General features: G+C 39.5%; 1 protein-coding gene across 6 annotated transcripts in view; it reads left to right on the top strand.

The window, feature by feature from the left end:
* The window catches only part of WRN (WRN RecQ like helicase), a 148,927-nt gene extending 125,268 nt beyond the window's left edge, over positions 1–23,659 (top strand). For 4 of the 6 annotated variants that reach the window (XM_062213772.1, XM_062213769.1, XM_062213770.1 and 1 more), the window contains 6 exons: positions 156–287; positions 4,543–4,705; positions 16,056–16,273; positions 19,844–19,975; positions 20,950–21,081; positions 21,685–23,657. In XM_062213772.1, coding sequence (XP_062069756.1) covers positions 156–287; positions 4,543–4,705; positions 16,056–16,273; positions 19,844–19,975; positions 20,950–21,081; positions 21,685–21,795 — 888 coding nt within the window. In that variant the 3' untranslated portion in view covers positions 21,796–23,657. Of the gene's footprint in view, positions 1–155; positions 288–4,542; positions 4,706–16,055; positions 16,274–19,843; positions 19,976–20,949; positions 21,082–21,684 lie in introns of all 6 variants that reach the window. The other 2 variants (XM_062213774.1, XM_062213775.1) reach the window with 2 other exon arrangements.
* The last annotated feature ends 678 nt before the right edge of the window (positions 23,660–24,337 follow it).

Here is a 24,337-nt window from a genome sequence, read left to right as displayed (position 1 = left end):
GAGCTCCTCAAGAAAAGGATATTTTTTTTGACCACGACTTCAAGGTTTTATTTGTGTGATTTTTCCCCCTAGTAGCTATGGGTCATATTTATTTTCTGTCTCTCATTGTATTGATATTAGTGCTGAACATTTGCGTTGCTTCTAAAATTCTGTAGACGGACCTTTTTTCAACTGCAAAACCTCAAGAAGAACAGAAGGAAAGTGTGGTAGCAAGAAATAAAAGATGCTCACTTTCACAGTCTGTGGCCATCACTTACTCCTTATTCCAGGAAAAGAAGATGTCTGTGGTAGGTGTTACTTTCAACTTAGAGGAAGATTTTGGTTGATAGGAATGTGTGGTTTATCACTTAATATTAAAACTGTGACCTGGGGTCAATGTCTTCTAACTTTACATAAGTCCTGTTTTCTCTTAAATTTTCCTTTTCTTTTAAATTTAACTTTATTTTATTTAAGGTAAACAAATTTCATGTATTTTGTATACACATATTTAGGAACATAGTGATACTTCCAACCCTCCTCTTCCTCCTGCCCACACTCCTAGCTTTTATTATTCCAAACTCTCTTAATTTTTACAGTGATCTACTTTCAACTCATAAGATTAACTCTAGACTAAGTAAAGAGTTCAACAAATAGAAAGAAGAAAAAAAAAACTGTTTCTCAACAGTAGGGACAGGGCTATGAGCAATCATCACATCTCAGTGTGATTTCATTTCTGTACATTGCATTTTTGGTACTCTATTAGTTACCACAGATCAGGGAAAATATGGTAGTTGTCATTTTGAAACTGGCTTATTTCACTAAGTATAATGGTTTCTAGTTACATATATTTTGTTGCAAAATATAGGATTTCATTATTTTTTTATGGCTGATTAGTATTTCATATATATATATAATAATTTCCTTATCCAGTCATCAGTTGATGGACATCTGGGCTGATTCCATATCTTAGCTATTGTGAATTAAGCTGCAATAAATATGGAATAACTCTATCATTTCTCTTGGGAAAATTCCCAGGAGTGGGATTGCTGGGTCATATAGTAGATCTATTTTTAGATTTCTGAGTTTTCTCCATACTGTCTTCCATAGTGGCTATACCAATTTACATTCCCACCAACAGTGGATTAGAGTGTTGATTTCTGTGTGAAAGCCATTCTAACTGGGATGAGGTGAAACCTCATTGTGGCTTTGATTTGCATTTCCCAGATGGCTAGAGATCCTGAGCATTTTTCATGTGTCTCTTGACCACTTGAATTTCCTCTTTTGGAAAATGCCTACTCAAGTTCTTTGCCCATTTCTTAACTGGATTGTTTTTGTTGTTGAGTTTCTTGAGCTCTTTTTAGATTCTGGATATTAATCTTTTATCAATTTCATAGTTTGCTAATATTTTCTCCCATTCTGTTGGTTATCTATTCACTTTGCTGATAATATTTTCTACCATTCTGTTGGTTATCTATTCACTTTTCTGAGTTTTTCCTTTGTAGTGCAGAAACTTCTCAGTTTGATGTAATACCATTTGTGTGTTTTGGCTTTGATTGCCTGTGCTTCTGCGGTCTTTTCCAAGAAATCTGCCTATGCCAGTGTCTTGCAGAGGTTCCCCAGTGTTCTTTTCTAGTAATCTGATGGCATCAGGTCAGATCAGATTTAGATCCTTGATCCATTTGAGTTGATTTTTGTATGAGGCATAAGGTAGGGATTTTGTCTAATACTTCTGCATGCAGAGATCCAGTTTTCCCAGCACCATTTGTTGAATAGACCATCCTTTCTCCAGGGATTGATTTTTACCTCCATTGGCAAAGATTAGTTGCTTGTAAATGCGTGGATTGATTTCTGAAGTTTCTGTTCTGTTCTGGTGTACATGTCTATTTTTTGTGCCAGTTGCAGGCTTTTGATTCTAACTGCCCTGCAGTGTGTCTTGAAATCTGGTATTGTGATGCATCTAGCTTTGTTTTTGTTATATAAGATTGCTTTAGCTATTCAGGGTATCTTGTGTTTCCATGTGAATGTTAGCATCATTTTTTCTAGATCTGAAAAGAATGTCATTGGTATTTTGATTGGGATTCTGTTGAAACTGTAAGTTGCTTTCGGCAGTATGGATATTTTGATGATATTAATTCTTCTAATCCACAAACATGGAAGATTCTTCCATTTCTTGGTGTCGTCTTCTGTTTCTCTATTAAATGTTTGTAATTTTTATCATACAGATCTTTCACCTCCTTAAATGTATTCCAAAGTATTTAATTTTTTTTGTTGCTACTGTGAATAGTATTGATCTTATAAATTCTTTCTCAGCCATGGCATTGTCTGTGTATACAAAGGCTGTTGATTTTTGTGCATTAATTTTATATCCTGCCACTTTACAAAACTCTTTTATGATTGCCTTCAATTTCAAAGCATATTAAAATATCATTTTCTTTTTCTCTTAGGTCTACCTCTGTCACTTAAGTAACAATGTATAATTTGTGTTCTGTTAAGCATATTTATAGCTCAGGGACCTTGCAGCAGCAATATTTTAAAACCCTTTTTAAAAAAGAGTTAAAGACCCATTAGCATATGTACTGTTGAGAAACAGTGTGTAAGACATGTGAAGTTTTGTAAAAAAGAAAGCTACAAAGCAGGATGAAAAGCCAGTATCTAAATGTGTGTTTATATGTGTGTGTGTATGCCTGCCTAGATAGTCACACATCCTTGTATATGTATCATAAGTATATATGGTATCTCTGGAAGGATATACAAAAGAGCGGAAATAAGTTTTAAAAGACATGTTTCACCCTGTCCTCTGGTACCTCTGGTATTGTGTGTGTGTGTGTGTGTGTTTCCGTGTGCCTGATGCTCTTTGACAAAATACCTAATTACTGTAAAAAATAGCCATACTTAATTTTTCTTCATTGTTCTAACCAATTCTTAAGGCTGTGGGGTTTTTTGGTATACAAAATAGAGAGTGAGACCTCTTAATGGAATTGAGACAGAATGAAGCTTCCAGCTAAGCTTAATTCATTTGAGTTCCTGTCCTCTCGGACATTAAATTGACTTGGAATGAATTATAAGATCCAAAGCCTGTCTTCCCTGTTATCCGTGCCGCCATCCACTAGGCTGTACTGCACATTTTTTTTAATCCAGGTTAAGGTCCACCATAAATAAGGCTAAACTGTCCACAGTTTCTCTTACTCACTAGTAAATGTTGCTTAATTAAAATCACAGTTACACAAAAAACCAAATAATTTTATTATACTGTGTTTTAATTAAAACACATGGTGATTAGGAATTTTAAGTATAATCTCATATATGCAGTAACTTATATGTTACATGTTACATATGCCTGGATATACATAATCTATGGGAAATGTGTATTATGAAAACACTATGTAAAGATTTCCAAAAACTTTTATATCAAAATAAATACATCTTTTAATTCCATTCTGTAATAACTTTTTGAAGTGCCCATGCAAAGATGATAGAACTGAAGCTCATAACACATTGTGTGAATAAACAGTGCATTCTGTTACTTAGCCATGATATGAGGTTTCATGTATCATCTTATGTAGTCAAGGATAAAGGTGTGAAAATGGTATATTGTCATTGATGTCTTTAGGTATTATTTGGTTGTATTTTACTGTGTGATATGGTGGTTAATTATCTCTATCTCCCAGGAGTCTGAGAAAGGCTTGCCAGTTAACCACAAAATTAAACATGCCTAAGGACTAATTAATCAGGAGCAATAATACACTTAGTTTCAGGTAATCTGATGCCTGGTATCAAATAACCATGATATTATGCACACATGGTGCACTCTTTCTAGTAGAAAAAGACAGACATTTAATGAAAGTAATTTAAAACCTACCTTTGGAGGTTGAAAATAATGCTTTTACATGCTGTATTCTGTGAAAATAACTGGCTTCACACAAATGCAGTCTAAATTCAGACCTCCAAAAAGTAATAGAAGAATATCAGAGTGTTTTGCCCAACATATATCATAAATGTATTTGGAGCCACATTTCTTTGAAAAGGTGTATAAATATAAGCAGTTTTCCTCAGTTTCACCCAGGTCATGTTAAATTCTATATTAGGAAAATGGTAACAGCCCTTGTTAAATTATGGTATTTTATGTCTAGAGCAAATTTAAAACCTATTAAAGTCTACTCTAGAACTTTGTATAGAATACATCAGGAGCCCTATGTTATCACTAAGCCTTGTCAGATTTATCTTCTTGGACATTTGTAACCAAAGCACCGTGTGCTGTTTCAGATCTATGGAATATTGGATTGCAGTTTATTTTCAAAGGGTTGTGACAGCTTCGAGAATTACCATAGAATGACTTATCTCTCTGTCCCTGATAGTAATTAGAGAAGGGTGATTCTGGGTGAAGGTTGATAGTGTGCATAGTTTTAATGAAATAGTTAAAATGCACATTTTAAATGAAGGTTTAGTCCATGGTTGATTTCTCAGTGACCATTTACTACCTGAAGGTGTTGGATGTCTACTTTCCATGAAGTACAGTGGAAACTGTAAAACACTCACTAGCTGTGTTTGCTGTTCCTTCTCTAGGAGAGCATAGCTGAGAACAGGATTCTGCCTCTCACAGCGGTTGGCATGCAGTTATCCCAGGCCGTGAGAGCTGGCTGCCCCCTGGACATGGAGCGGGCAGGCCTGACTCCGGAGGTTCAGAAGATCATTGCTGATGTTATCCGAAACCCCCCTGTCAACTCAGGTGAGAAGCATATGCCGCTCTGCAGCCTGAAGGACTGGAGTCACTGAACCCAGAAGTGAACTCGCCATCCGCTCGTATTTCTCACCTTAACAGCCTTGGCTCTCTGCTCTGTGAACACTGACTTTGGTCTTGCTTGTTATTTAGAAAAACAGTCCCTCTCTCCATGATCACTCAGAGGAAAGTACGCTGAGAAATTACCTGCCTTTGGTAGCCATAGACTACAGCTTCCCCTCCTGTCCTCAAACAGTGTTCTTTCAGCCTTGCTAACTTCCACATCATCACTTGAAAAAAAAAATCACACTTTTTTCCACTTCCATTCACAGCTCACTGACTCCTGGTTTTACTCTGACCCTTCCTGATCCCTTGTCACTGGCTTCACTTGAGTCGCCTTTGTAGTCAGCACAGTCCGTGGCGCCCATCACTGTGACGTGGAAGGGACAGACCAAGTTCTGTGAGGCTCCTGTGCATGGATTCCTCCAGTCACTCTGCTGCAGAAACCCCCGTGCCCCTGGAGATCAAGCTCCATGCTTGCTCTGCTGAATGCTTTTTTTTTTTTTCTCAGATTGATTGATTTATTTGAAAGGCAGAGTGACAGAGTTCTTCCGTCTGCTGGAAGATGGCCAGTGGCCACAACAGCCAGGGCTGGTCTAGTCGGAAGCAGGAGCCTGGAACTCCATCCAGGTCTCCCACATGGGTACAGGGGCCCATGCGCTTGGGCCATCGTCCTGCTGCCTTCCCAGACGCAATACCAAAGAGTTGAATCAGAAGTGGAGCAGGGGCCGGCTCTGTGGTGTAGTGGGTAAAGCTGCCGCCTGCAGTGCCAGCATCCCTTATGGGTGCTGGTTCAAGTCCTGGCTTCTCCACTTCCAATCTGGCTCTCTGCTATGACCTGGGAAAACAGTAGAAAATGGCCTAAGTCCTTGGGCTCCTGTATCTGTGTGGGAGACCCAAAAGAAGCTGCTGGCTCCTGGCTTCGGATCATCCCAGCTCCAGCCATTGCAGCCATTTGGGGAGTGAGCCAGCGGATGGAAGACCTCTCTCTCTGTTTGTCTCTGCCTCTCTGTAACTCTGCCTTTCAATAAATAAATCTTAAAAAAAAAGAAGAAGAAGAAGAAGTGGAGCAGCCAGGAACAGAACCAGTGCTCTGCTATGGGATGCCAGTGTCGCAGGTGACTGCTAAGCCACAATGCCAGGATCACCTGCAGAAATTTTTAAGTTATTATCAGTTTTTTTTTTTTAAATTAGGATCCTTAATTTTTATTTATTTATTTACTTATTTAAATTTGACAGAGTTATAGATAGTGAGAGGAGACAGAGAGAAAGGTCTTCCTTCTGTTGGTTCACTCCCCTAATGGCTGCTACAGCCGGCACGCTGCACCAATCCAAAGCCAGGAGCTGGGTGCTTCCTCCCGGTCTCCCATGCGGGTACAGGGCCCAAGCACTTGGACCATCCTCCACTGCCTTCCCGGGCCACAGCAGAGAGCTGGACTGGAAGAGGAGCAACCGGGACTAGTACCCGGCATCCCAGCTGGGACTAGAACCTGGGGTGCCAGCGCCGCAGGCAGAGGATTAGCCAAGTGAGCCACGGCGCCGGCCAGTATCCTTAATTTAAACATAGGCGGACACATATCTCCCATTTGCTGGTTCACTCCACAAACGTCTGCAATAGCCAGATCTTGACCACACTGAAGCCAGTAGCCAGAAACCCAGTGTGGGTCTCCTGTGTAGGTGGAGGAATCCAAGTGCTTGGGCCTAGACTTGAGAGTTGGGCCTAGACTTGAACCTGGCACTCTGATACGGGGTGCAGTTGTCTCTTCTTAACTTCTTTGTCAGTTGCCTGCTCTGTAAATAGGGGTCTGCTAGAGGAGTCCCCCCAAAAATGTTCAGTTAGAAACTTGATTTGTTGTAACTCAACAGAACTGATCTTTTTTTAAGGAAGTCAAAACAGAGCAGTGGCCATACAAAAAGCCTCATCTCCAAAGCTATAGGGCAAACAATTACTTTTTATTACCTCAAATTCTTTCCCCTCTAGGAAAAACTATAAGGCCCTCCCCAAGAATTTGGAAATAAGGTCACTCTGAAAGCATAATTCAAACTGCACTTAATTGATCAGAGCAAAAATAGTCAACATTCTAGGCTGGAGCCAGACTTGAGCGAAGGTCTACAGAGCAGACACCCCCACCTGCACTGGGCATTGATCCACAGTGTGCAGGTGGCGCTAATCGAAGTTCCAGGGTGGGGAGAGGGAGACAGACTTCAGATACATTCGGGGCCTGTTGACAGCCAAGAACGCATTTGAGGCAGGCTCCTAACAGCTAGTTCTGTTTCTGTATTACTTTGTGGCTTTCTGCTTATAAACTGATTTCACAGGTAGATCTGTCTACAGGGAGAGCATGCGCTAGTCATGTCAATCTGAATATGTGATTCTTGTCAACTCATACTTGTAAACTGATAAATTGGCATTCTGTATATGTGTCTATGCTAAGATGACATTAGGTTTCTAAATTTGAAGACCTGTGGGCCAAAACCTGGACTGCATGGATATCCAGGAAACTCAGCTTGAGGCCTCGTGTGAGAAAGTAGCTGAGTCTTCTGGGCAAATCTTTCCCATTCCGGCAGCTAAATTTTGCTAGAATTTAAGACAGGAAGGAAGCTAGTAATTACTTTGTAGGGTTAGAGTTGTAGCTGTGTAAATGTGTTTCTCCAATGAGACAGCATTTTAGGGAAAGCCAAAAGCTCAAATGCATTCTTGATTTAATACTTGGGAACTGTTTTTTTCTTCTAAATGTGTTGGCTTTCAGTTCTCAGAGAAGTGCGCTTCTTCCTGAGACGCTGAGCTGTAGACAATACTGAGTCTGTGCGGTTTTCCCCTTTGGCTTCTGCTGGCTGTGACTGCCGTCCACCTTCCTTTAGTCCTGATGGTGTCCTGGTTGGCAGAGCAAGGGCTGTGGCAGAAGACGGGTCTGTGCTCCCATCCTGGCTCTCCCACTTCTTAGTTGCATGTCCTTAGGTAAATTTCTCTATCTCCCCAAGCCTCAGTTTCCCCATTTGTAAAGTAGGGAGGGATAATCTTGCCTCTCTTACAGAATTGTGAGTAATCAATTAGATACTGCACAAAAAAACCCAGGCATATGGCAGGTGGTTGGTAAATGGGGGTAATGAATATAATGTTGATGATGACTGGGGGTAAAATCTATGGCATTTTAAAAATACCTCTAAATTTGACTACTTTTATATTCTATCCCTTTTAATAGCTAATTAAGAATATGGGCCATTAGTAAAGATGTAAGAAGAAAGTTTCAAAACCTATATTTTATAGAAACATGCAGCATCAAAAATTCAGATGGGCTGTGATCTTTTCTGTGTGGTTACATGTGTACTAAAGAATTCTTGGGCAGATATTGAATGATATAAAATGTGTGTTCTAATCCCAATTTGTTGTTGTGAGGAGAAAATGGTAGAGGGATATTTAACAGTATAATAAGTAAAAATATTGACAGCTTCTGTTTTATTTGGCTATGGTAAAGAATTAAGGTGTTGGGGCCGGCAATATGGCATAGGGGTAAAGCAGCCGCCTGCAGAGCCGTCATCCCATATGGGCATTGGTTCGAGTCTTGGCTGCTCCACTTCCGATCCAGCTCGCTGCAAATGTGCCTGGGAAAGCAGTAGAAGATGGCCCAATTGTTTGGACCCCTGCACCCATGTGGGAGACCTGGAAGAAGCTCCTGGCTTCCTGCTTTGGCCAAGCCCAGCCCTGGCTGTTGAGATCATTTGGGGGATTGAACCAGTGGATGGAAGATCTCTCTGTGCTTCTGCCTCTCTCTGTAACTCTGTCTTTCAAACAAGTAAAATAAAATCTTTTTTAAATATTGAAGTGCTATTAATTTTTTTCTAAAAATATAATTTTAAATTTATGGAAATTTTGATTTGAAGCATAAATTGGAAATCAGATTTTTCCATTCCTTCTGCTACCTTGTTTCAGAGGTAGGAATGAGACCTAGAGAATTGCAAAATTGTTTTAGCACTGTTTTTGAGGTCAATAACTGAGCAAGTTTTTCTTTTTTATTTTTATTTTTGACAGGCAGAGTGGACAGTGAGAGAGACAGACAGAGAGAAAGGTCTTCCTTTGCCGTTGGTTCACCCTCTAATGGCCGCCGCGGTAGCGCGCTGCGGCCGGCACACCGCGCTGATCCGATGGCAGGAGCCAGGTGCTTATCCTGGTCTCGCATGGGGTGCAGAGCCCAAACACTTGGGCCATCCTCCACTGCACTCCCTGGCCACAGCAGAGAGCTGGCCTGGAAGAGGGGCGACCGGGACAGGATCGGTGCCCCAACCGGGACTAGAACCCGGTGTGCCGGCGCCGCAAGGCGGAGGATTAGCCTGTTGAGCCATGGCGCCGGCCTGTTTTTCTTTTTTTATACTGAGCAAGTTTTTCTTTTTGTTAATGTTGTACTACAAACTAAATTAAAAGGAATAAATATGCAATTTCTAATCTTGATATGGGTTTTTTAATAAACCTCTAACTTGAGAGTAAAATAAATTGGTTTAGTTTAATAATTTTACATATATAGTATCTTTACTCTATCATAGCTACAAGAGTGTAACTATTTAAATTTCTGATGTTAGATAAGTTAAAATCAGTCCAAATATATAAACATGGAAAATTATTTATGATTGACCAACCTAATTCAACAAATATCAGGAAATGAGATAAATATTTGGTGATGATTATGACTAAAATATTAGTAACATCACCACCAAACACAATATAGTTTTAAATAAATTTTTGTTCAGAGATAAATATTAAAATTATAAAAAATAATAGAGAACAAATTTAGTTATTAAGCACTATTTCGTCTGTCTGTATACTCTATGTAGTTTACACATTTAATATGAAAATATATTTTTGTAACCAAATTCTGAAGCCAAAATCTAGAAAATTTAAAAGGTTGTGGTAACCATAAGTTCTTTTCTGTCTTTTGGTAGTGCATTTGTAGTCTGAGATATCACTGATTGATGTTAGGTTCTACTTTTGTTTTCTTGTTTTTCACTGATAAAACATACCCTGTTACTGGAGGGAACATTGTTGAGTTACAAATGATAGCTAGAAATGAAGGAGTGCGCACCACATTAATGATTCAGATGTGTTATTTTCATTTGTTTTTAGCTTTATCACATAATTCAGCATTTTAATGAACAAATTTGAAATCTAATTTTGCATAATCTTGGATTGAGAAGTTTTCTGTATTATAATATAGTCTCTGCTTGAAGGAGGATTTGTGAATTGAGAAACTGTATCTTTCCTGCATTTTCATATTATGTCATTTGCTAAACAGGTTTTGTGTTTGTAACTCTTGATGTTGAAAGGAGTCTGCGTGTTTTTAATTCCTTTAGTTTTTCTGTGTTTATAGAATTCTTTTATGGGGTTGAGATTTCAACTATGCTCAGTAACAAACTAAACAAGACCCTTAATGAGGTACCTAGATAGTATTTTGAATAATTTCATCCTCCCATTCTTTATGTGCATATAACTGGAAAATTAAGGGCTTCCAAGGGACCTGCCACCAAACTAGTGGTAATATGATCTCTTAACATCCTGTTAGGAGTGCAGCCAATGTTGTCTTTTAATTCCCCAGCAGGTATTTTCAGCACTTTTTTACATGGAAAGTTGGAGCAAAACAAGGTGCATCTTTAAAACTAGATACCTCCTACTGCCAGATACACAGGTGTCAAGCAGGATATTTTTAAGATTAGAGTTAATATGTGCACTTATGGAGATGAATAAGAAAATATATGACTTCTCTAATTATATCTAGAAATTACATTAACTTTATATATTTACCAAATTATCAGCAGTGGTTTAACACCATAGGCAAATGTTTATACATTATAATTTTATGAAAAAAATTTTTTTATTTTAGAAATAATTGATTTGGAGGCTGGCATTGCAAAGTGGGTTACACTGCCCCTTGGCATGCCTGGATCCCATACCTCAGGACTGCCTGGGATCACATCCTGCCTCTGTATCCAATCTAGCTTCCTGCTTATGTGCACCCTGGGAGACAGTGAATGATGACTCAAGTACCTGGGGCTCTGCCACCAAATGTGGGAGACCTGAATGGAGCTCCTGGCTCCTGGCTTTGGCCTGGCCCAGCCCTGACTGTTGCAGGCATTTGCGGAGTAAATCAGTGGATAGACAATTTCTCTATGTTGTTCTGCCTTTCATATACACTAAAAATTTTTAAAAAGAGAAATAATTGATTCAAATTGGAATAAAAGGTGTTTTCCTTTAAAAATAATTTGTTTAGCCCATGATGCTCTGACAGTTCAAGCTTGTGTATGGATCCCCCCCCCCAAAAAAAAAAAAAACAACCTGATTTATAAATACTGCGTTTGTAGTATGAAGAAATTAAGGATGTATAGCTTACTTACCTAAGTTTTGAATACTGGGGACAACTTGGTGACGCAGCAAGTTAAGCTGCCACTTGCAACAGTAGCATCCTATATTGGAGTGCCAGTATAAGTCTCCTGATCCAGCTACCTGCTATTGTACCTTGGAAAGCATCAGATGATGGCCCACATGCTTGGTTCCCTGCGTCCCACTTCGGAGACCCAGATGGAGTTCCAAACTTCTGACTTTGGTATGCCCCAGCCCAGTTCCTGTTGTGGGCTTAGAGAGGTGAACCAGCAGATAGAAAAATCTCTCTCTCTCTCTCTCTCTCCCCCTCTCCCTCTCCCTCTCCCTCTCCCTCTTTCCCTCCCTCTCCTCTTTTCCCTCTCCCTCTCTCTCCTTCTCTATCACTCTGCTTTAAAAAAAAAAAATAAACAAAGGCCAGCTTCATGGCATAGTGGGTAAAGATGCCACCTGCAATGCCGGCATCCCGTGTGGGTGTCAATCAAGCCCCAGCTGTTCCGCTTTTTTTTTTTTTTTTTAACTTTTTTTTTTGACAAGCAGAGTGGACAGTGAGAGAGAGAGACAGAGAGAAAGGTCTTCCTTTGCCGTTGGTTCATCCTCCAATGGCTGCTGCGGCCAGTGCGCTGCGGCCGGTGCACCGCAGCCGGTGCGCTGCGCTGATCCGAAGGCAGGAGCCAGGTGCTTATCCTGGTCTCCCATGGAGTGCAGCGCCCAAGCACTTGGGCCATCCTCCACTACACTCCCTGGCCACAGCAGAGAGCTGGCCTGGAAGAGGAGCAACCGGGATAGAATCCAGCACCCCGACTGGGACTAGAACCCGGTGTGCCAGCGCCGCAAGGCGGAGGATTAGCCTAGTGAGCCGCAGTGCCGGCCCAGCTGTTCCACTTTCAATACAGCTCCCTGCTAATGGTGTGGGAAAGTGGTGGAAGATGGTCCAAGTGCTTGGCCCCTGCCACCCATAAGAGAGACTTGGATGAATCTCCTGGCTTCTGACTTCAGACTAACCAAGCAGTGGCCATGTTGGCCATCTGGGTGTGAACCAGAGAATGGAAGATTCTCTGTGTCTCTGTCTTTTCCTCTCTCTGTAACTCTGACTTACAATATAAATAAATAAATCTTTTTAAAAATGAACAAATGTAATTCTAACAATTTTATTAACCCAACATATTTTATCATTTAAGGATAAATCAATGTAAACATTTAAAAATTTTTTTTTGAGAAAGAGTGAGATTGAGAGAGCTCTCATCTGCTGGTTTACTCCCCACATACCTACAACAGCTGGGGGTGGGGGTGGGGAACTAGGCTGGAGTATAGAGCTGGCACTGAATCCAGATCTCCCATGTGGCTAACAGTGTCTCAACTAGTTGAGCTGTCTCCTGCTGCCTTCCAAGATCTGCATCAACAGGAAACCTGAATTGGAAGCCAGAGCCAGGACTGGAACCCAGGCACTCCAGGGTGGGACAGAGACACGTTAATTAGCATCCCAACTTCTTGGCTGATGGCCCACTCCTGTAACAGTTATTCATGATATACTTTATGTACTCTTTCTGTGACAAACCTTTGAAATCAGGTATATATTTTAAATTTACAGTGTATCTTCTCAAACTAAATTTAATGATAAATATTTAATATGTATTTAGCTTTCATAAAATTTATAGGGAAACAAAGTAGATTAACATAGCCAAGTTGTTTTAAACATACTTAAAATTTTTCCAGTTACTGATTCAAATTTTAGTTTTTAAAAATAAATAAATTGAGGAACAACTTACTATTTTATTCCTTTTAGTGTTTTTGTTTTACTTAATACCATTGGTTGAACTCTTGAATTAACACACAATTATTATTAGGCATTTAAATTTAACTGAAAAGTGATCCCTGTTAAATATAAGAGTGGGAATAAGAGAGGGAGGAGATGTATAGTTCAGCTCGTGCTCACTTGGACTTACCCCTAATGGTAGAGCTAGAAATGTGCCAGGGGATTCCAATTCAATCCCATCAAGGTGGCATGTGCCAATACCATCTCACTAGTTCATGTGATCAATTTCAGTTCATAATTGATCATTATTATAGGATTAAGTGTCAAAGGGATCACATAAACAAGACTAATACTAACTGATATAATTAAAAAGGAGAGAACGATCCAACATGGGAAGCAGGATACACAGCAGACTCATAGAGTGGCAGATGTCCTAAACATCACACTGGCCTCAGAATCAGCCCTTAAGGCATTTGGATCTGGCTGAAAAGCCCACTAGAGTTTCTCAGGCATGGAAAGCCAAGACACTGTGGCAAAATAAAATAAAATAAAATAAAATGACCTAAATGAAAAATCTCTGTGAGTGAGATCCAAGCGGAGGGAATGGGCCATCAAAGAAGGCGGTACCTTTCTCTGAAGGGAGGAGAGAACTTCCACTTTGACTAGGGCCTTGCCTAAATAAGATTGGAGTTTGTGAACTCAAGAGGCTTCCATAGCCTTGGCAGCTCATGACAAGAGCCTCGGGTGATTACTGACATCATAAATACGAGTGTTGGTTGTTGGATCAACAACAGGAGTCACTGTGCACCTGCTCCCCATGTAAGATCTCTGTCCTTAATGTGTTGTACTGTGCGAATTAACGGTAAAGCTACTACTCAAATAGTACTTTATATTTTGTGTGACTTTACGGGTGCAGTCTATTAAAATCTTTACATAGTATATACTAAGTTGATCTTCTGTATATAAAGATAATTGAAAATGAATCTTGATGAAGAATGAGAGAGTGGGAATGGGATGGTTGCAGGTGGAAGGGAGGTTATGGGAGGAAAAGCCGCTATAATCCAAAAGTTGTACTTTTGAAATTTATATTTATTAAATAAAAGTTGAAACAAAAACTAAATTAAATTTTGAATTAATTGGAATTATTGAAACTTAAAAATTCATTTCTTCAGTCATTACTTAGAATAAGAATCCCATTTTCAGGAATCTAAAAGTATGGAAAGGCATGTGCGATGTGATGTTTAACAGAACTTTATTTTCCCAAAGAAAATTTGAAGATAAATGAAAGAGAACTCAAAGTAAATTCTGAATCACATACACAGTCGAAAACTCTGCCAGTAAGAGATGATGAAGTGGTAAAATTGGTGGAATTTCATTGGTGTTAGGAAGGTATAATGACCATGGGACAAATAAAATTTTACTCTAGTTGCTAGATAGTTGTGTTGCTGAATTTATTACATATAAAGGAATCTTGTCCTTTCTGAGACAAAATTTTGCTTAGCACCATCTTAGATTTTAAAACTTCAATTTAATACTTCAGTTATGGGGCCAGCACAACAGGTTAAGCCAACACAGTGGGTTAAGTCACCACCAGTGGTGCCAGCTTCCGTGTAGGCTCTGGTTTGAGTCCTGGCTGCTCCGCTTCTGATCCAGCTCCCTGCTAATGAGCTCAGGAAAGCAGCAGAGGATGGCCCAAGTACATGGCCTCTGCTACCCAATGGGAGACTCAGGTGTAGTTGCAGACTCCTGGCTTCTCCTGCCCAGCCCTGGCCACTATAACCATTTGAGGAGTGAACCAACAGATGGAAGATTTTGATCTCCCTCTCTGTAACTTTGCCTTTCAAATAAATAAAGAAATATTTTAAAAATTAAAAAAATAAAACTTTAATTAAAATAGATAACCCATTGTCCTAGTTTCTGTCAGTTGTGAAACCTCTTCCTGACCTTTTTTAATCATCATAGGCTGCAGTGTTTTGAGTAAATCCGAGAGTAGCAAGCTCAGGTCTTCAAAGCAAAGAATATAAACCTGAAAACTAGAATAATTTAAAACCAGCCTTCCTGGGTGGCATTTCTGACTGCCAGTTTGAACTGGGTATCAGAATGTTTCATGCATTTTGTGGATTACATGAAGGTAAGTAGCTTCTAAGCTGCCTAGATTTACCATATTCAGAGTATTGCAGATGAATGGGGCGTGGGCAGGAAGTGCTTGAAACATAAATAGTGGTCTGTCTGGGGGCGGGGGGGGTGACTGCTGTAATTTGTAGAAGGTATGAAGAGATTGACACAGAATGAATTCGTTCTGTTGAGTTGCAAAAGATGAACAGTCCCTTGATCCTAGAAATCCGGCATCTTTTTCCCAGAAAGCTCATCTGGCTAATATGCATTGTATTAGTGGATGTCTTTTATTACGCTACAATATCCATTGAAAGCTTCCTTTCATTAGAATCTCATTTACAAGCGTGATTAGCTTCTATTTCAAGAATAAATCATCTGTAAGAAACATTAATTTATAATTGATATCTGAAATTAGAAGTGGTTTCCTTAGGAACAGTTCTGTGCATGGTTGTTTGGATTCCCGGGATAGCCCATAAAAAAGCTGGAAACACAATTTCCTCAGGGTCAGCGGTACTGACCTGACTCTGGGTTGAGGTGATGTAGAAGTGCTGGGGAAATCTGCATTTTGTAGGGCTAAAAGTGTTTGGAAGAGGAAACATTTTCTTTGGCAACCTTCTTCCTCCCATTCTAGAAAATAGCTATTTTCAGGCTGGCGCCGCGGCTCACTAGGCTAATCCTCTGCCTGCGCCCGGGTTCTAGTCCCAGTTGGGGTGCCGGATTCTGTCCCGGTTGCTCCTCTTCCTGTCTAATTCTCTGCTGTGGCCCGGGAGTGCAGTGGAGGGTGGCCCAAGTCCTTGGGCCCTGCACCCGCATGGGAGACCAGGAGAAGCACCTGACTCCTGGCTTCAGATCAGCGCGGTGCGGCGGCCGTAGTGGCCATTTGGGGGGTGAACCAACGGAAAAGGAAGACCTTTCTCTCTGTCTCTCTCTCTCTCACTGTCCACTCTGCCTGTCAAAAAAAAAAAAAAAAAAAAAGAGAGAGAGAGACTATTTTCAGCTCATAGGTTTTCTAAAATGTTCTGCATAATTTATTTTAAAATGTGTTTTTTTTTCATCTTTTACAGATATGAGTAAAGTTAAATTAATTAGAACACTAGTTCCTGAAAACATTGACACATACCTTATCCACATGGCAATTGAGATCCTGGAAAATGATCATGACAGCAGACCGTCAGGCCACAGAACTTTATGTGATTCCAACAAGAAGAGATGCTTCCCCAGTGCTGAAGAGAGCTGTTCAGATTCTAAGAGAAGCAAGGAAGAGACAGGCACTAATACCAAGGTATTAATTATATGTAGACTTTGCTTAAAGTGTCTGTTCAACCTGCAGATTCTACTACTGGAATGATGTTTTTTGGATGTTTATAAATTCTAATACAAGCTTGCTTTTTTAAATCTGTGTGCTAGATTTCCTTTGCTTTTTGTAACTATAATCTGAGAAAAGTGATTTTTAAAAGGTAGTAAAATGCTCTGGCCTCAGAATCAGCCCTTAAGGCACTCAGATCTGGCTGAAGAGCCCATGAGAGTATTTTAGGCATGGAAAGCCAAGACACTCTGGCAAAACAAAACAAACAAACAAACAAAACCCCTAAATGGAAGGTCTCTGCCAGTGAGATCCCAGTGGAAAGAACGGGCCATCAAAGGAGGAGGTGCCTTTCTCTGAAGGGAGGAGAGAACGTCCACTTTGACTATGACCTGGTCTAAATAAGATTGAAGTCAGCGAACTCAAGAGGCTTCCATAGCCTTGGAAACTCATGACTAGAGCCTAGGGAGATTAATGACGCCATAAACAAGAGTGTCAAATTGTTAAGTCAACAACAGGAGTCACTGTGTACTTACTCCTCACGTGGGATCTCTGTCCCTAATGTGTTGTCCAACGTGAATTAATGCCATAACTAGTACTGAAACAGTATTTTACACTTTATGTTCTGTGTGGGTGCAAACTGTTGAAATCTTTACTTAATATATGCTAAATTGATCTTCTGTATATAAAGATAATTGAAAATGAATCTTGATGTGAATGGAATGGGAGAGGGAGCGGGAGATGGGAGGAGTGCGGGTGGGAGGGTAAGTTATGGGGGGGGGGAAGCCATTGTAATCCATAAACTGTACTTTGGAAATTTATATTTACTAAATAAAAGTTAAAAAAAAAAGATAGTAAAATGAACATAGTCCGTCTATTTAGCTGATTTTGTAGAATGTCAACATAAATTTTATCTGCACCTCATACTGACTTCATAGCCTGAAAATTACTCTTTTCTTTCAGGAATGTGGTTAATAGATTTAAGCTGTGGCAGTTTATGTTGTTAATGAAAATGAAAACAAACTTTATCTTAAATGTCCCCTACCCCAAGCTGATTTCTCTCTCATTCTGTCCTATGTCATGTGCTGTTACCATTATATTGAATGTGTATGATGCAAAAGTTGTTGTTGCTTAGGGTTCTCAGCATATCCCAATGGACTTTTGGTGTAGTCAGAGAAAGACTGTTAATTCAGTATTATTGTAGATGGTATGTTTTGTTAAAATCCAATAGATTATTGCTTTTAGAATGGGTGTTTAGCCTAGCAGGTAACATGCCTCTGTCCCATATCGGAATGCCTGGGCTCTATTCTTGGCTCAGGCTCCTGATTCCAGCTTTCCATCAATGCAGATCATAGGAGCAGTAGTGATGGCTCAAGTAACTAGGTTCCTGCCATGCATGTGGGAGACCTGGATTGTGTTCCTGGCTCCGAGCTTCGGCCTGGCCCAGTCCTCACTATTGTGAGCACTTGGGGAGTGAACCAGCTGATGGAAGCACTCTCTTTCTCTGCCTCTCAAGTTAAATCAGAACAATAATAATAAAAACACTGCTCTCTGTGTGGTATGATATGAGTAAGTTTTCTGACAAGGTGACTCTCTTAAATGACTGCATAAATTTGAAAAATTGACCCTCATTATCTTTCAGGTATAAGATTACATTACTCTATGATAAAAGTTTTTGAAAACTGCTGCTTAGCTAAAATACTAGTTTAGCTCATAGATGGTAAATTCTTCGTGGTAGAAAATGGTTGTAAATATTTATATTAGAGCATTACAGACGCCATTTTAGTCCTAAGGTAATTTTTTATCAGATTTCCAACAGTTAAGCTTCTTTACCTAATAGTTTAAAAATAAGCAGGAACTAGTCTTTTTAACTTCTGGACTTTAGTTTTTATATAGTTATGTCCTAAATAAGCTAATGAAATTTAATTAGTTGGAAATTTTTACATTTTTTGTAAGTGTACTAGCTGTAAGAAGGACATTAAAGAAAATATATTTGGGGTGGAGTTAATAAAATGTAGCTTCTATGCCCAGCCTTTTATTTCTGCAGTCTCTACCAGATGCCTAAGACTATCATGTTCCCCAACTGCTACCAATAACTTCTTGCTTTTCTTGACTACTGAAGAGCATTTATAGTAAAATCTTATTTTTATTGCACATTAGTATTTTTTTTTTTTTTGACAGAGTGGATAGTGAGAGAGACAGAGAGAAAAGTCTTCCTTTTTTGCCGTTGGTTCACCCTCCAATGGCCACTGCGGCCAGCGCATCATGCCGATCCAAAGCCAGGAGCCAGGTGCTTCTCCTGGTCTCCCATGCGGGTGCAGGGCCCAAGCACTTGAGTCATCCTCCACTGCCTTCCCGGGCCATAGCAGAGAGCTGGCCTGGAAGAGGGGCAACCGGGACAGAATCCGGCACCCCAACCAGGACTAGAACCCCGTGTGCCGGCGCCGCAAGGCGGAGGATTAGCCTGTTAAGCCTCGGCGCCGGCCTTTCCCTCTTGTTTGTCTTGATGGTTGGTACCTGTCCTGTTTGGTTTTGGTCTAACCCCAGCAGCTTCTCCTTAGTGTGGGGCCCTTTATGGAGTTCAGAGGCACCAGTTGCTCTCCCCATTTAAGATACCAGCATGGAGTCAGGTGTTTGGCACAGTGGTTAGGATCCCTCCTGAGATACCCACGTTCCATATTGGAGTGCTGGGTTCGAGACCCAGCTCTGTTCCCAATTCCACTTTGCTGGTAACAAGCACCCTGGAAGGCGGCAGTGATGGCTCAAGTAGTTGGGTTCCTGCCACCCATGTGGGAGACCTGAGTTGAGTTCTCAGCTCCTGGCTTCAGCCTGACCCAGCCCCAGCTGTTGCAGGGAATTGGAGGAGTGATGCTGATGATCTCTCTGCCTTTCAAATAATTAATTAGTTAACAATAATAATAATAAGAGAAACGCTGTGAACGTCTTACATTCACCTACTACTGGGTTGGACAAAGGCCCTCCAGTTTTCAGATGTTGTCCTCAAATTAATGTGACATAGTTTCCAGGGGCTGCCTGTTAGGGGTTCTCCTGCTTGCCTCTGCTTTCTCCCCTGTAGATGACTGTTACCATGCAGGGCTTAAGGGCTGTTGATTGGTTTCTCCTTCTGTGCAGATTGTTTGGGTTGCCTGTAGCTACCCTAAACTTAGATTCATTGTAGTGTAGATGATTTTGGCTTGACTGTCTGTCTGTTTCTCTGTGCTTGAAAGCAGGGATTCAGAAAAGCTATGATGCTGTGTCACATTTTTCTTCTTCATTTTATTGACTGCATAAGAGAATGCATATAATATTTCCTGACCTGCCATTGAGTTGGTTATACATTAAAATATATAATATTGTTTATAAACCAGTTTAAGATACTCAAAAAGTGTTGAATAGATAATGCTATTATAATGATTATTAAAATTCAGTACTGTAGACTTAAGAATTTTCTTAAGCCCTGTTTTATAGGCACAGGTTTTTTTTTTTCTTTGTGTGGCCAAAAAAAATAGTACATGGTATAAATACTTTGTATTTCTTAAAATTTTTAAGGTTGATAGAATTCATCCTGGTAATTTTTCACTGAAAGATGAAAGCCACAGAAGGTCACTAAAACCAACATCTTGGAATCAGGCATCCTACAATTCAGAAATAGAAGATTTATTTGCAGATTCTCATATACCGGTAAAATTAATTTAAGAAAATAGTTTTCATGATATATGCATCAGGCTTGCTAACTAGTGTACTTAGATTTGTCTCAAGCAAGATGCAATTAAGTGTGAAAATATAACTTTCTGAATCGAAAATGGATTTTAGTGGAGAATGGGACTGGGAATGGGAAAGGGGGGGAGGAGTAGGAGGGTGAGTGGGAGGATGGGTGTGGTGGGAAGAGTCACTGTATTCCTAAAGTTGTACTTATGAAGTGCAGAAGTTTGTATTTCTTAAATAAAAGGTTTCTTTGGGAAAAATCTAACTTTTATACTTTTTAAAAGATTTTTATTTATTTATTTGAGAGATTCTTATCTCTGATGCAAGAAAGAATTCAAGGACATGATGTAGGTAAAGACTAGCAGAGGGACCAGACTTACTGTTACCTCAGGAATGCAGGCCTGCTCAAGTGAGCTGCGCCTCGTGAGGTTTGGCTTCATCCCTTTATATGATCTGGAGGCATTAGGGGTGGTGCGTGGGGAAGGATTTAACTGAATTTTCATTGGAGATGATGTTTACAGTAGGATTTGAATACTACCCATTTCCTTGACTCTTCTGGAAGTATCAGTGGTGTCATGGCATCAGGTGCATGATGGGAGTAGGAATGTCAGCCATGGTAATTTTCTTACAGTGAGATTACAGTTACCGAGATCATGGCAGGGACACAGTTAGCAGCCCTGTTGGTTATTATTGGTTGGCGCCAGTTCTGGGTGGTAGTTGCATGGAAGCTGTAATTTCTCACAGTACAGAAAGGGGTGAGGGATTGGCAGAGTAGTAGGGAGGGGCTGGTGACCTCAGCTTCTCCCTGCTAGCCCCCTGTTCACCTATATCAGCAGTATTAGACTAGAAGATTTTTTTTCTTCTGCTCTATAACTATTTAAATGTCTTACTCTATTTTCTTCTTTGTCCTTATTATAATTTTAACCATTTTTTCCCCATCATGCACTTAGGAGCCAGGAACTCAATTGAGGCCTCCCCCATGGGTGTCAGGAACCCAATTACCTGAGCCATCACTACTGCCTCCCAGCATCTGTGCTAGCAGGAAGCTGGAGTCAGGAGCCAGAGCTGGGCATGGACCCCAGGTACTCCACTGTGGGACTGGCGTGCCTTCCTCAGAGTCTTCACTACTGCCGCAATGCCTGCCCCAGCTGATGTTTTCTGGTTGTGTCTGTGGCATCTTGGCTGTTGCTGATTGGGCCACCCTTCTAGTCTGTCTACCACTGTGGCAATGGAAGTTGTGTTCTTCACATGCCTCATTCATTCATTCATTCATTCTCTTTCTCTCTCTCAGGATGCGTGTGTGTGTGTGTGTATATATAGATGCCAAACAGATAACTTCTTTAGAACATTTAATTCACCATTGTGGTCAACCCAAAGCAAATACACTATAGGACATAGGCCCAAAATCATGTCCAATTTTTTACTTACCAAATGCCTATGATTGAATGTATAAAAATAAATAATTGGATGACAAGTAATTGCCTAAAGTAATGATTTTGTCTCTTTTATTTATTTACTTTTTGACCCAGAAATAAATTCTGTAGATATCACTATTTTGTGTTGTGGGAGAAAAAAGTTTGAAAACATATTCAGGAGCCTATATTATGATTATGATGATGATTATTATTGCAATGGATAACATTTTCAATAGTATAAATATTTCTTTTTCTTTTTATTTCCCATAGACTTCAACTGAAACTTCAAAGAGAATATTACCTGAGTGGTTTGCCAAAACACTTTCTGATACCAGCAAGAAACCAGTGGTAAAAACAAAAAAAGAAGGTCTTTTTAGTTAAGTGGGAAATGACCAGAACCAGCTTGTGTGCCTTGGTGTATTAAAAGAGGAGAGCTGTGTTTTGTTTCTTAAAATAATGAGGAGTAATGTTTAGCTTCAGAATTATTCTAATGCCAAAGTTAAGCTCATCTATTTACTGAAGGACTGTCAACTTAGATCAGCATTCACATAAACATTGGGTCAGCCTTCTATATTGGTCTTTTGAGAACTGGAGTGAGTATGGCTTAGAATATTAAATTAGATTTTCTCTAAGATTGCTTAAAAAGACTGCATTCCCATCCTGTTTTCCAGTGTGTTTATTTATTGAAGTAATATATTTGAAACACAGGATGTGCTGTGATTTGAATTAGGTAACAGATTAGTTGTGTGATTACTAGTGATAGAAAATATTCTTACATTGCCAAAATTCTGCCTTGTAACTATAAGAAAACATAGTTATTTTATAAATTGTCTTTACTGCCATTTGAAGCAAAAAGGCATTAGAAGTATTAGATGGTATTAGTTGACCAGACCAGACCAATGAAAATAAAACATTTTTCAATCCATGTTAATGGGGAAAAAATGTAAAATTATTCCAATTGCAGTAGGCAGCTGTGAGGGTACTTCAAAAAGTTGATCTTGGAAAGTGCACATTATCTTTTAATGTTTTCTGCAAGTATTTTGAAATTCCCTCTTTATGCACTTTGTATTTTATACAGTTTTTCTATTATTTTTCAAATAAAACAATATGCTTCCTACTAAATATTATAAATTATATGTATATATTTTAACTTTCATTTCCTTAGCTACCTTGAGTGCCTTTGTTTTTTGAAGATGTCAGAATTGTCTCTCTTGTGTTGTGCAAATAGCTTAAATGTCTAAAACTCTAAACTGTGTTTATATTAAACTTTAAGCACTTTTCCATATGTTTTATAAATACATTCCATTTAATAACCTCTCCATCATTCTCATGATAAACACAGTCAACCCCTTGCGTATCCTGCCAGACCTTTTGGTTTTTGCATGTTTCTGCTCATTGTCACGTGAACACAGGGATGAATTTTCATAGTAAAACAGCCTTCGGACTTCAAAGTCCCCTGTACCATGGTTTTTCACATCCCGTTACCGAGAGAGAGCTCCTGTTTAATATGTGATAGGCGGTTCTCCAGTCCTGTCTTCCGCATTTGCGTGCCTCGTGTGTGTATCTAACAGAGATCAGTATTCCGTGTGACGCAGTGGGACATGCACAGGTGCTTTATGTGGGACAGGAGAGGCACGCCTTCATTTCCTTGAGTTGTGCATTGAATCAGCTGCTCTTCTTCATTGCTACCATTGTTATTGAAAAGACTGACAGAACGCTGTAGATGGTCATTTAGACTTGTGTGTTTGGCAGACATTTGCTCAAAATAGAACCAAGTCAGCCTCTCACTTCAGGGAAAACTGGTGATATTTGTTGCCACACAAAACTTGAGTTTTCTAGTGAAATTTGGAAGACTTGTGTCCCCCACCAGGGAACTGACAGCTTCCCTTAACATAAAGATTTTTCTTTTGAGATGGATGGTAGTTAATAAATGTGACTTTCTGATTTTGTAAAAAAGGATTGTCAGTGTTTGAAAGATGTGTTATTTAGTGACGTGTATCTTCTGGATGATTAGTATGTAGTGTTACGGTTATAACATGAGTTAAAAATCTGTTCCAAACAGAAGCGTGGATTTTAATGTAGTAGAGTATGAAAAAGTTTGCTGATATGGCTTCAGATTATATATTGCAACTCATCTTTAAAAACTACCAGTTGTTCAGTTTGAGTATAATTTCAAAAAAGGCAGTGCACCATTATCTGAGAAGACTATTAAAATACTCCTCTCTTCCCTAACTGTATACCTGTGTGAGCAAAGATCTTTATATACCTCAGCCGAAATAGTGTGTCAGAATAGATCACTGAGAATCGAGCCCCTTCTGCTAAAGCAGACAATAAAGATATTTGCAAAAATGTAAACAGTGACACTCTTCTAATTTTTTTTCCCAATTTTTATATATTTATTAGAAATCAATCCAAGCATCTACAGCCAATTCATTCCAGTTAGAATGGCTTTCTTACAGAAATCAACAAACAACAAATGCTGGCAAGGATGTGGGGAAAAAGGTTCCCTAATCCACTGTTGGTGGGAATGTAAACTGGTGAAACCACTATGGAAGTCAGTTTGGAGACACCTCAGAAATCTGAATATAGACCTACCATATGACCCTGCCATCCCACTCCTGGGAATTTACCCAAGGGAAATGAAAGAAGCAAATAAAAGAGTTATTGGTTAAAAAAAATTATGTATTTATGTTAACATACAATGACTTTACTACTGCTGAATTTTTTAGAATTAAAAGATAAGTGTATTTTGGTGCTGAAAATTTTGAAGTCATACATTTTCCATTAACTTTTAAAAATTTTTATTAATATAAAGAGAATATATTTCATGTATTTCATAGGTAAAATTCTAAGAAGATCACCACAGTGCCCTTCAGCCTTCTCTGCCTCCTTCCCTCAATCCTTTCTTTTTTTTCTTTAATTT

The sequence above is a fragment of the Lepus europaeus genome, chromosome 16, assembly GCF_033115175.1.
Source record: "Lepus europaeus isolate LE1 chromosome 16, mLepTim1.pri, whole genome shotgun sequence".
Classification (NCBI taxonomy): domain Eukaryota; kingdom Metazoa; phylum Chordata; class Mammalia; order Lagomorpha; family Leporidae; genus Lepus; species Lepus europaeus.
This window is presented reverse-complemented; position numbering and strand designations above follow the sequence as displayed.